General features: G+C 40.0%; 1 protein-coding gene across 4 annotated transcripts; it reads left to right on the top strand.

Moving 5' to 3' along the window:
- Nucleotides 1-21: 21 nt before the first annotated feature.
- On the top strand, nt 22-12,912 carry UBLCP1 (ubiquitin like domain containing CTD phosphatase 1). 4 transcript variants are annotated; one of them, XM_054288176.1, is made up of 11 exons: nt 22-66; nt 2,382-2,575; nt 3,477-3,568; nt 3,977-4,062; nt 4,151-4,266; nt 5,332-5,430; nt 6,339-6,376; nt 8,466-8,564; nt 9,005-9,121; nt 10,432-10,559; nt 11,892-12,912. In XM_054288176.1, the coding sequence occupies exons 2-11, from the start codon at nt 2,422-2,424 to the stop codon at nt 11,917-11,919; spliced, it is 957 nt and encodes a 318-aa protein (XP_054144151.1). In that variant the 5' UTR covers nt 22-66; nt 2,382-2,421; the 3' UTR covers nt 11,920-12,912. The 4 variants fall into 4 exon arrangements, with proteins under 4 accessions (XP_054144151.1, XP_054144150.1, XP_054144149.1 ...); XM_054288175.1 differs by having other exon boundaries at nt 34-124; nt 2,385-2,575; XM_054288174.1 differs by having other exon boundaries at nt 34-124.
- The last annotated feature ends 296 nt before the right edge of the window (nt 12,913-13,208 follow it).

Raw genomic sequence — 13,208 nt, 5'->3', positions numbered from 1 at the left:
TTCCGCCGCGCGCCAGTTCCGCTTCCTGCGCGGCGGAGCCGGGACGGAGCCGGTCCCGCAGCCGGGGTGAGCGCCCGCTCCGCGCTGCCAGGGCGGGGGCGGATCGGCGGCCCCGCACAGCCCGGTGGGTGCGCCGGGGGCCGGGGGGAGGCCGGGCCGGGCGGGGGGGCCGGGGGCGGGCGGGTGTCGCGGCCGGGCCGGTGCCCCCGCGGGGCGGGAGCCGCTCCGCAGCCCCGCGGCCGCCGCAGCCCCGAGCGGGCGCTCCCGGCCGGGCCGCGCCGCTGCCGGGGCAGCCTCGGCGGGGCAGGGGAGCCCCGCTGGCACCGAGCGGCTGCCGGCCCCGATCCCCGTCCCGCGCCTGTCACGGCGCTGTGGGAAGGGCGGCCCGAGCGCTCGGCGGGCACCCAGGGTGGTTAAGGGGGTTCGGGTTCATGGTGCTTAGCGGAGCTCAGAGATGTGGGTGCCTGTGTTCGGAATAGTCCCAGGAAAGGGCTGTGGTGCTGCAGTTTAACAGCAGAACTCCAATGCTTTCCAACCCATTGGGTCTTGGTGGCCCAAGGGTCTTGTAAAGGCTTTGAAGAGGAAATTAACCAAAGGAAGCAAAATTAGCTTCAATTCTACACATTCAATTCAACACAGCACCCAGCCCCGATGGTGGAACCCTTGGAAATCCCTGTGTCTTTTTCTGCTCCCAAGCCATTTTCCCATTTTCCTTGATTCAGACCCCTGAGTGTTTTGGCAGGGAATAAAAGTGTCTTGTTTCCTGTAGCATTTGTGTGACAGAGCTGTAGATCTGTAAGGATTGAGGGTTGGTCAGCTTTGCAGGGATGATCTTTTCAGTTTAGCACTGGACAGAGACTGCAGAAGTTTTCTGACAGTTCTTGGCCTGTGCATGTCCTTGCAGAATGATTTGAGCTGTATGGTACAGGTAAGGAAGGACACAATAAACTCTTCTTTCTGACTTAGTGTAAGGTTTATGGACAGGAATAATTCATGATAATAACACTGTGTACCAGCACCATACAGCCTTAGCCTCAGTAGAATTTCTTAGTGCTTCCAATACCCCTCTTTTTCATGAGTCTTTTTCACCATGTCATGCCAGGTCCCAATCTGATTTGACAATTTTGGAGAAAAAAAAAAATTCATTTCCCAGTGATACAAGTTTTCCTGTTCAATTTGTTTTCAGTACTCTTAGAGGCAATAGAGTGGAGGTGAGGTTTGTAGTGTCCTTAGCAAGGAGGTTATACCTAGACTAATTCTCATCTGCTCTGAGCTTGGTGGCTATGCCTGAGTAATTACAGGTTTGTCCCCCATAGCCTTTCCTGTGTAAAAGAGAAAGATTTTTTTCTGGCTGTGGGTAATCTCTGAGAATAAAAAGCCAGAGAGGAAGAAGAATCAGAGTTTTGGCTCGTGAGATTTTTTAGAATTGCCAGACCTGCATTTCTTGAAGGTTGACAACCCAAGATTTTTTACAGATCTCCTCTCTTTTTGAATATTAGTCATTTGAGGACAATTTCACCATCAGTGGTGCAGAGGCCTTCTCTGCATCTCCTGATTGTCTGTAGCAGCCTTTTCATGCCTTTCTATCTCCTTGATTCTATTTCTAAGCCCTAACAGAGAAAAAACATGTTTTTCCTTTTGCATTAAGCTTAAAATCTTGTTTTTCTGCTGTGTTTAATGTAGGACTAAACTGTTAAATACAATTTGTATAAACGATGCTGTGTAAATTAAAGATAGTATAATTATGGTTATTTTGTCAGCACTGCAATGAAAGTGCAGTTCTCTGGGTGTAATTGCATTGTGTGGGTGTGTGTTTTGGCTTTGTTTTCAAATTCCTGCTTTGATATTGCTACAGTGAGATGTAACCTGGGGTGTGCATTACTGCAGGTATTGCACAGTGGAAGGGATTAGAGAAATCCAGTGCCAAACATGGACTGTTGGGCTCAGAACTATTTTTATGTGCTTATATATGCTAGGGATTTCATCTTTGCTGTGGTGTTATTACATCTGGAAAGGCACCCATGGCTGGTTTGGTTGCATAAGTGTTGCAGAGGACATTTCTGAGCTTTGCAATGGCTTTTGTGGTGCTGCAGTGCTGTGCTCGAGTGTGCAGTGCACAGGCTGTACCTGCACAGAACACCCAGCAGATGTGAATGTGACATTGCTAAAAACATCAAAGTGGAACTCAGAGCCCCAGTTTTAACACTGTTCTTTCTCCCTTTGTTTCAGCACTTTCTCAACACATTTATCATCAAACAGCTCTTTGATGTCCAATATAATAAAGAATCAAGAATGCTTTAAGTAGATGTTGTGGTTTGTCTTGTGGAAAGAGTGGTTCTCCTCTTTCTTCCTTACATGATCTTTGTGTTTCCCTCCTGCAGCAGATTTTTCAGGCAGTAACACTGAACATATGCTTCAAGGATGTCTCTCTCTCTCATAATAAAATGGGGTGGACAGGAGTACACAATAACCTCTCTGTCAGAAGAAGACACAGTGTTGGACCTGAAACAGTCCCTGAAGGGCCTCACTGGAGTGTTACCAGAGCGTCAGAAACTGCTGGGGCTTAAAATGAAGGGTAACTCTCCTTATTTTCTGCTCTTGGGGATGTGCCTGAGGTGTTTAAGGACAAACATCCCCTAATGCTAGGCAGGATCTGTGTACTAACAGAGCATCGACTTCCCAGTTGCAGCTCTGGAATGAACATGAATACAGACACTTCCTACATCACTGGATGTTGTTTATTATTAATACATCTATATTAATAGATCTATTATCTATTAATATAGATGTATTAATAATAAACAACATCCAGTGATGTAGGAAGTCATTTTTTAGTGGTTCACACCGCCCTGTCCAAGTAAGGAAGAGAATTGGGGGGGAAAAAAGTCAACCTCATAGGCTGAGATAAGAAGAGTTCAGTGACTGAAAGATAATAAAATATTATACTAATTATTATGATAATAGTAATTAAAAGAGGAGAAAGAGGCATAAAACCCAAGAGAAACCAGTGCCACAATGCAGTTGCTCACCACACACTGACCAGTGCCCACCCAGTCCCTGAGCAGCAGTCGGTGTCTCCCAGCCAATTCCCCCCTGTGCATACTCTGTCCATGAGATTCTGTGCTGTGGAATTTCCCTTTGCCCAGTTCCCCCAGCTCCTTGTGCACCTGCTCACTGTCAGAGCACAGGAAACTGAACAGTCCTTGATTTAGAGCAAGCACTGCTGGCACCAAATAAACCATTGGTGTGCCATCAACGTTATTCTCAAATCAAACCCAAAACACAGCACTGCAGCAGTTACCAAGAAGAAAATCAAGTCATTCCCAGCCAAGACCAAGACATTGTATGTGGAAGATTATGATAATACAGCTTGGCATAGCTCATATTTTACAGGGAGCTTATTTCAATTACACATGGAATGTATTGACATTTTTCTGAAATCTTTACCTCAATTTAAAAAAAAATCTTCATTACAGGCAAACCTGCAGATGATGATGTTAAGCTTGGAGCCCTCAAGTTGAAACCAAATACTAAGATAATGATGATGGGCACTCGTGAAGAGAGTTTGGTAAATAATTTGCTTGTTTATTAGCTTAAACAGGAAAAGATGCTTAGTGTCTCCTAATTGTTATTTTAAATTTTGACTATTCTAGTCATCGTTTTAAAAAAGATAGTACAATAGATTTCTGTTGGTGTTTTTTTATGTAAAGTAAACTTTGCTGCAGAACTCTCAGAGCAGTGTGCTCATGAAACTCCTGTGGTGTTCTGCACTTGAAGTACAAACCTATAGTTGGGATACTCACTGACTTTTTAAATCTATCATCAATATTCTTTAGTAATTCTTTCCACTAGTAAAATGAAACCACTTTGGTTAAATGGTATTCCTGCCCTGCAATGTGCAGTAACAGAAACTTGATACCCATTGTTATTTTCCCTCTCTGATCCTTGTTATCTTTTATTATTTTTATTTCTCTAGGAAGATGTCCTTGGGCCGCCTCCAGATAACGATGATGTGGTCAATGACTTTGATATTGAAGAGGAAGTTGTGGAAGTAGAAAATAGGTTAGGAGTTCAAGCTGTTAAAACAGTTTGTTATTGACTGTAGAGTGTACATTTTAATTAACTGTAACTCTTTGCACTGTTACATCAGGGAAGAAAATCTACTAAAAATCTCCCGTAGAGTTAAAGAATACAAAGTGGAAATTCTGAATCCTCCTAGAGAAGGAAAAAAGCTGCTGGTGCTAGATGTTGATTATACACTATTTGGTGAGTTTTTATGCAATTTGTGTGTTTTGTTTGTTTAAGAGCTTGATTTATTTGCCAGATCAGGTTTCTTGATTTTTGCTTTGCTGTGTTGTACAATGTAACTTCTGCTTTGTATGATTTTGTGGTCTTTTGTTCACATTTTAAAAAGTATTTTAAAACGTTGCATGTTGTTGATTTTAGTGCAGCAGCTATTTAATTGCTGCAAAAAGACATAAAAAAGCAGCAATTTAGTTTTCTGTCCTGATAGTCTTTCCCTTAATAATTTGTATCTTGACCATCACAGTAGCTTGGCAAGATACTGTGAAATAATGATCCCATTCTGTACCTGATTGATTCTACTTCTGGGGGGTGTGGGAGAACAGCTTCAAATTTTATTTACATATCATTACTAAACATTCACAAAAACACGTTTTTCTTGAAAATTCTGTCAAGCTGGTTTTTTTTTTGAAAGACAGAATTTTCCTTCTGACTTAACTTTTTGGTTTGTAGGTGTGCCATGGCAGCATGACTGTGAGCAATAAATAATACCTTCCCTTTTCCTTAGCTTTCCTTTTTGATGACATTTGCTTCCAATCTGACTTTAAAATTCAGCCTATTTCTAAGTTTAAACTTTTTATTGAGAGGTCTTCTCCTGGCAGATTTTGCAGCAGTTTTGGAATTGGAGCAGGAATGTTTGCATCTCTGAAATGAGCTTGATATGTGTTGACACAATTAACTGGACTAGGGTTGAAGGAATCTGTTTTATATCTGGCCAGTTATTAATTTGCTAAGTGCACAGATTATTTTCCCTGATTCTTCAAAGAGATTCATACTCAGAGATCTCTTGATTTAATTATTGCTAAGCCCTCAAGTAGCAGTGAGACCAACAGATAAATATTCTCTCTGCTTTGTCTTTCCATCTTTAAATGGGCATGGCAGTTTGATACCAAATCATTCATGACCTTAAAATGCTTCAGTGCTCCCCTCATGAAACTCTAGGAGTCTCTGGATAGAAAGGAAAATCAGACTGGACTTTAATAAGTAATACTTTAATACTGAATTGTTTATCTCCTACATTCTGTTTAGACCACAGGTCATGTGCTGAAACTGGGGTAGAGCTCATGAGGCCATACCTTCATGAATTCCTGACTTCTGCATATGAGGACTATGATATTGTAATTTGGTGTAAGTATTATACTCTGTGCCTAAGAATTTATTGTAAATTGTCATCCAGAGCAGAGACTCCAGGTGGGAGGTTTTTATATTGCTTTTTAGTGTGAGTCACAAGATCTGAAATGATACAGAAACGTTTGGCTGTAATTTGCACAACTATTAGAGATACTTTAGAAAAATACCAATTCTTATGTGAAAAAGTCCCACATACTGCTCACAAGAATGGGTTTAGTCACAGAGTAAAGCTCAGCATCACTTTACTGACTGTTACTTTGTACAAAGAAACAGAACTGTATAGTCAACATTAGAATACTGATAGTGATTTTACAAATAATCTCAACTCTCCTGTCTGCAGGGATGGTTGATTGATCCTTTGCCTTTGCATTCTAGTTCAATTCCTGTCCAACAGCTGGAGAACAGACTTTAGCCAGTGCAGGGTTCAAACCATATTAAAATTGTGTTACAAAATTCCATTTTCATAGTCTTGAACAATGTTTCTCCATATTCTTAGATCAGTAGGCAGTTTGATACTTTGTTCTTTCCAGATTTTATGTATTCCTGACATTGCTTCCAGAAGGAAATCCTGCACAGGCAGTGAGGTTCCTCAAACCAGGTCTATCCCTGCTCTTACAGGCTGTGGTTCAGTCACAGCTGATCTAGAAAATGGTTTAAATATTTGCAGTGCTTCACCTAGTTGTTCATTTGAAAAGTAAGCTTTTCCAAACAAAAATAGACTTCCCTGATAAAAGATTTTCTTTAAGACTCTAAAAGCTGCAACAAAAGTGGACCTTTCTAAAATTAAATTTTGTGTAAAACTTTGACATATTAAGTGAACAAGTTCTTAGCTTATTTCTTTTTTTTTGCCTGCCAATGACTTATTTTGATAAAACATTATTTCTGTTTTCTCCCTTTTATTTCAGCTGCTACTAATATGAAGTGGATTGAAGCCAAAATGAAAGTAAGTTGCTCTGAAAACATCTGATTTGTTTCTGGTCTGGGTTACCCTTCATGCAGTTGTGCTCATTCTCAGCATTGTAGAGCAGGTTAGAAACAGAGGAGGTTGTATGAATCATAACCTGAGTTGTTTCAATTTCCATAGTCACTTGAAATTATCTTTATCACAAAACTAGATTGAATCTAATTTTAGAATTCCACACAAACTATCAGCAGTAGGTGTTAAATTTAGCAGAACTAAACACAAGTCAGTACCTGCTGAAACTTGGATTTGTCACGCAGCCCTGCACAGTTGCTTTCATCTTACCCCTAATTATAGAGCTGCAGTCTTTAAATGTGATTTTTTTAAAGGAACAGACAGCTGTGACATGCTGGAGTAGGTTATCAAGAGGAAACTCTTCTCATATTTATCTTTACCTCTTACAGCTGAGGGTTCTGTTGCTTCCTCTGCCTTATTAAACATCCCATAAAAGCTCTTTCACTTTCTGGTTTCTTCCCTACTGGAATCAGGCAGGAAGCCAGTTTTGAGCAGCTGACCCCATGGTAAACATATTTACAGTCAGGCTTAGCTGTAAATCTAATGAGCTTACTAAGAATTGCTGTGGGTTTGGTTGGTGGGTTAGGGGTTTTTTATGTTTATAAATCAAGTTATTTCCATTCCAGGAAAAACCCTTCCAAATTTAAGCTTTTACTATGAGCTATTTTTTCAGATTTCACAGAGCAAAACACATTTTCCCAGTGTTCTCTTCCTCAAAATAATTAATTGCCACCACCTTTTCTAAACAAAAATGCCTCTTAGAAATGAGAGTCTTTAGTCAGAACTATGAAGTGGAGTTAGTGCAAGTAAAATCAGTGCTCAGCCTTGCAAGCATTGCATTCTTGTGTCACATATTTATACTGTGTTGTCACAGTAGTGCTAGGACTCAATCTTGTGAAAAACCATTGTTAAAAACTGGGTTCTTCCCCCAGCACTGGTCACATTTCTGCATTTCCAGGTAGCTTTTCCCACCCTCCTCCTGGACCCTGATCCATGGAGATTCCTGCCACTAGATGCCACCTTCTGTTTCTCCTTAAACTGATGGCACCAGGGGTGCTCCCCTCCCAGAGTTTCACTCTTGGTCAGGGAGCTGTGATTCCAGGAATAGGTGGCATTAAACTTTCTGGTTTAAAGTACAAAGCAGGAGCAGCATTTAAAAGAAGGGAGCATCAGACAAGCAAATTTAATCTCTGTTACCACCCTTTTATGCCTGAAATTCAAACATTCTAGAACAGCTGGTTCTGTCAGTGTAACAGGATACTGACCCAGGGAGGCAGAGCATTTCATTTGCAAGATTGCATTTTTAAATAAAAGCAAATCAGGTAAGTGTGGCTGGGTAGTTGCAAGAGAGCTTCTGCAGTGGGTATTTTCTCCCTGTTACACAGGTTTGCATATTGCTGCTGTTTCACACACCAGAAATTGTCAGCAATATCTGTGTTGTACCTTGTCAGCAGATTTTACTGGTACTTTTCAGCTTTGGAAAGGATTTGAAATGGAAATGATGCTCCCTCATCTAGTCTTAAGTTTTCTATTTCTAAAAAGGTTGTTTTACTTAGACTTCAGGAGTTACCAAGCCTTAAAAGTGCAAATTGACACTAACACCGGTTATCTTGGACATGTGCATGAGGGAGTAGTGACACTGAGATGTTCCTGGGAATTCCATCTTGGATTAGGCTGTAATTTGTGCAGATCACTGTGAGGAACAAAGAGCAGCCAGCACATAATTCCTGTAAAGTTAAATTGAGGTGTGGAGAACTTGTGAGAGGTTGTGCATGAAGGTTTGAGCAAAACCTTCACTGCAAAGTTGCTTTGATTTTCTGCCAGCATCAGCTGTTAAGTTCCTGATATTAAACACTAAAAATAAATCCCTGTGTGCACTTTTATGATCCTTATTATGTAACAAATGCAAATTTCCCAGGTATCTATTTTTAGTGTGTCTCTGGTAAACCTCCACAGCTCACCCCGTGACAAACAATGTACTATAATCGTGGTTCCAGTTGTTGAGCAGTAAAACTGTCATAATTAGAAGCTTTAATCATAAATCTTTGTGACGCAGGAGCTTGGGGTGAGTACCAATGCAAACTACAAGATCACTTTCATGCTGGACAGTGCTGCCATGATAACAGTGCACACTCCTCGGAGAGGACTAATAGATGTAAGTACCAACTTTTATCCTAATCTTTTTCTGCATTCAGTTGGCATTTTATCACACCCCTTTAAAATACTCAACAAAAAAGTTGTTCAGGAGTTTTCATGCAATAAAACTGCAAGAATCTTGGAACCACAGATTTTTTTCTACTGGAAGTCTCTATTAATGTTTTGAATGGTATCTTTAGATGTCACAGCTTTCAAATCAAACAGCAGCTAACTGTTGCAAGAAAACTTAGTGCCAAAAGAAAAGTTTTCCTTAGTGGAGGGTATTTATGTTATATTATTTCACATCTTCCTTTGTTAAAGCCAACTGCCTGCTAATGGTAAAGCAAAAGAGTACAAGTGTTCATTCAAGTTAGGACTCAGGTTCCTATAGGTGGCATTGTCATCTCCTGCACGTGATCTGATTTACCTCAGATACCTTGTATTGTGTTGTGTTTGCAGGTGAAGCCTCTTGGTGTTATCTGGGGAAAGTTTTCAGAATATTACAGCAAAAAAAATACTATTATGTTTGATGATATTGGCCGAAACTTCCTGATGAACCCACAGAATGGACTCAAGGTAATGGAAACTGCAATTTTCATTTCCTGCTACTTTTTCTTGATACTTCAAGTATTACTTTCTCCTACTTTTTTGCTGTAGCATAAAGAAAGACTATTTTTAACTAGCAAAGATGCATGTTTTGTTAAACCTGTTAATTCACAGTGCCATTTGTCTGGCTTATTATTTCCCTAATAACAGTATTAAATAAACCTGGTGTCACTATTAAGTGATTAATGGATTACCAAAATCAATGAAATTCTTATTTCTGCCTAAGTTATACCTGCAAGCTGTAATCAAGTTGGGCATTGCTGACAGGCACCATTGAAAATGTGATGTTCAATCTCCAGAGTGGTCATATTCAAAAATAAGTCAAATAACAAATGGCTTCACTTCATGATAGTATGACAGGATAATCACAAGTATTCTGTATGAGAAATAATTAGTACCTTGAGCCATTTTGACTATAGAACAGCAAATATTTCATTTTATACAACTGTCAGCCAGTGTGTGCTCTTTTATTACTGCTGGTTCTGAATAAGAGTGCAGCTTAAATTTCTACATACATATGATAGTAAAGCAGTGTTGGCAGTAAAACAACTTGCATAAATCTCTCTAAAAAAAGAAAAAGATATTTTCAAATGCAAGATGGTTTCTTTTTGAAAGTATCCACAATGTGAAGAGGAGAGCAGTTGATGAGATCTAACAAGATTGTCTTAACTGGAAGGAGAATCAGGAATAGAAAAGATCTTGCTGGAAGGGGATTATCCAGAGGTCCCTCTAGCTCAGATTGGTAAAATGTTTGTCAAAGTTTTGTAACAGTTGCAGACAGGAGCACTGAATCACTAAAACAAGGCCCAGGTATAATGTATTCCAAGCTTTGCTTCTGTTATCTCATTTCACAACAGTTCTGGTTATAGTCAAAGGCTTTTTGCTTAAAAAAAGCATCTGGTTCCAATGATACCACACAACTCACAATGCTGAGCTGAAAACCCTCCTGCAAAAATCTGTGAAATCAATTAGAAAATGTGGCAGTCCATTCCAGATCATTTTATCAATCTGTCTGGGAGGGGAAGGCTTGAAGAAGTGCAAGAGAAAAGAATTTTTTTCTGGTTAGTGCAAGGTAAAAACCCCTCAGTCCAGTTTGCATGAACAGGACAAATTGGATCTGACCACTGCTGGAAAAGGTTTTTTCCCTCTTACCTGTGAAAAGTTATAACTTGTCACAGTACTGAAAATATATTTCAGTCAGATGGTAAATGATAGAGAATCTAAAGCAATTTTTCTTTCTGTGAGCAAATGGTTATACCCAGTTTCTCTCTTTTCTATAGATAAGGCCTTTTATGAAAGCACATTTAAATCGGGATAAAGACAAGGAGCTTCTAAAGCTCACCCAATACCTCAAAGAAATAGCAAAACTAGATGACTTTTTGGAGCTGAATCACAAACATTGGGAAAGGTAAGAAAAAAGGCAAAATTCTTGTTTCCTTTTGTCCCTGACCCCAGTGTTTTGCTTGAGGTTGTCTCTGCAAAGACCAGAAACAATGGAACTGATGAACTTTATAACCTACAGTTATAAAGGTCCTTTAGTTTGAGGAGAATTTTAATAGGGCTGTAGTGTTGGGATAGCTTCCCTAAAATGGTAAGATTTTGACAGAATGCATCTGTGTTTTCCTACTACTCCAGTATTCAGCACTGTCAATTTTGCAATTATGCATCCTAAAAGGAAAAGAATTTTGAAGGAACATGGTCCCTGGAAACCTCTTTCTTTCCACCCCAGCAAAGTTAGACTGTGGGTTCAGATCCCAAATCCTTTGGTTTAGGGCAGCTTTTCTAGAAGTTCCTTGAAAGCTTTGTGGTGTTAGTGTAGTTCTTAGGCACATCCAGGTTGAGTGGTATTGCAGGATTCATCAGCTCCAGGTAACTGTCTTACAAACAAAAACAAAACTTGGAGTTCTCCAAGTGCTCAGGGCACCAGTTAGCATCCTAATTCTTGCTAGAAAGTGATTAACTGAAGGGCTTCAGCAAAATTATTCTTTGTTTTATGCAACAGCCAGAGGCTTCAATGCATGTGAAGGAAAACTGTTGGAAAACCACTCCTTTGGTTAAAAAATGGAGCCTTACAGGCTTGATACAATTTTTCTTTTCTGAGTAGAACAGAAAGTGAAATGTTAAACCTTAAAAGCAGTGAAATTCACTGGATATTTCACACTGACAGTGAAATTGGTTGGATTCTTTCTCCTAGAGTATTTGCAAAGCCTTTCTCACACCACACAGGCAGATTGCTCCAGCTCTGGTGCCAAGAGAGCTGTGAGATCAGAATACAGAAAGCAGTTCAGAGTCACTCAGCTTCTCCAGAGAAGCTGCTGGAGGGCTGTTCCTTTCAGGTTATGCTGCATCAGTTCATTAAAGTCCTGAATTTATTTGAAGGAGTGCCATTACTAATGGACCTTTTCATCTTAAAGGATATAAAAGCCACTTCTCCAACTGATGTAATTTTCCATCCTCTTAGAATGAAACACGTTTCCATTTCCTTCCTCCCTTTTGTTTAAAAAGCCTGATAGTGTCTAACTAGAACATGACTTTGAATTACCGCAAGATAACCTATCGTGGAATTGAAATTAAATAAAAATCATAAGTGCTATTGATTGATTGCATTTCTAACTTTTGGTTATCAGTAGGAGGATTGTTGGTGAGAAAAGAAAGCAAAGTCATACTTTGATCTTAAGATCTCAGCTATATTTGTGGCCACCTCTTACTTAGTGAAAAACTCTACTTTTGTTTCTTTCAGGTATCTTTCAAAGAAGCAAGGACAGTAACACTAATAAAACTGTGTGGCACTGAATTGAAGGGAACATCACTAAGATCATTGGACTTTTCCTTGCTTTTGTGCTAGAGTATAATAGTGCTGGACACTGGACCCAATGCCAGAACGACTGCTAAACTTGGTCTTCCAGCTGGTTGGTTGTGGGTTTTTTAAAAGATCACAGCAATAAGCTCAAAGTGGGAGAAACAAGTCAGTTGCTTTTTCTTGCATTCAGTTCTGGTGTTACTTCTCAAAATACTTTCCTCTCCTTTGCTGCTGAAGTGTAACCATAACCATCAAAGACCAAAACCATTCTGAGACTAGAAAAAAAAATATTTAGACCAAAAATGTTGTTTAAAAAGCCAACTTTGGCAGTGTATGAATTGTATAAGTCCTCTATTCCCTCCATCTTTAGAAACAGTCTCCCTCTCCCATTCCAGTATTTAAGTCTATAAATTACAAGTTGTCTAAGTTTGGTATGTATTAGTATGTCAGTGTTTCTCTGTGCAAGACAGTAAGATGGGAAAGTACCACCTGTGTGGCCAGTTTACCCCAGTGTGTGAACTTGTACTATAAAGCAGTGTTTACTGGAAAACAAAAGATTGAAGTTTGAGGGAGAGAAACCCACTGTTACTTGATCAGTGAAAAGCAGTCTGCCTGAAAAATCCCCATATCTCAGATAAAGGGTTTAAACCTCAGATGGGAAAGTCACATTCCTAACAAAGCATGAACAAAACCCTTGTTCTCTTCTAGCTAAATCTTGTCAAAGTGCAAACACTGTGTTTAAATACAATATTCAGCCATACTGTTCTTAAAATATCATTTACTTGCGCTGCTTATGCCTGCACTATAGAAGTGTGATGTGACTGCTGTTTGGCATTTCCAACACTTGTGCATTATGCAGTTCATGGATTTGAAAGAAGACTGACCCTTTCAAATAAAAAATGGTATATATTGTTCTTAAGGAACTATAGCAGTTGTGTAAATAATAAATACCTTTTTCATACTTTGTGTCCTGTGCTGCCTTCAGGATTTAGCTTGCATAACAGAGGAACCATCAATATTATTAATTTGGGGGGGACTGGAGGATTTGTTTGGATTTCAGAGACTCTGGGTTTGCATCAGGAGTTGAGTAAGAGCCTGGTTTGTGCCTCTGTGGATAGGGACGTGGTGCAGCACCAGGCTGGCCAGGAAAGGAGCCCTGACAGCTCATGTCAGGCTGTCAGGACAGCAGGCACAGATGAGCTGCTGGGCTGAGCACACAAGGCTCCAGCTCAGTGACCTGTCAGAAAACATCCAGGT

Source organism: Melozone crissalis, unplaced genomic scaffold, assembly GCF_028551555.1.
Source record: "Melozone crissalis strain CALT ecotype California unplaced genomic scaffold, PUWL_Pcris_2 ptg000061l_1, whole genome shotgun sequence".
NCBI lineage: Eukaryota > Metazoa > Chordata > Aves > Passeriformes > Passerellidae > Melozone > Melozone crissalis.
This window is presented reverse-complemented; position numbering and strand designations above follow the sequence as displayed.

What these genes read in the sequence shown, in the direction of transcription:
- UBLCP1 (XM_054288176.1), top strand. Translation starts at nt 2,422, where the DNA reads ATGTCTCTCTCTCTCATAATAAAATGGGGTGGACAGGAGTACACAATA. An exon ending in GCACTCGTGAAGAGAGTTTG is followed by an intron (nt 3,569 to 3,976) that starts GTAAATAATTTG and finishes TTATTTCTCTAG; the next exon opens with GAAGATGTCCTTGGGCCGCC. An exon ending in CTCGGAGAGGACTAATAGAT is followed by an intron (nt 8,565 to 9,004) that starts GTAAGTACCAAC and finishes TTGTGTTTGCAG; the next exon opens with GTGAAGCCTCTTGGTGTTAT.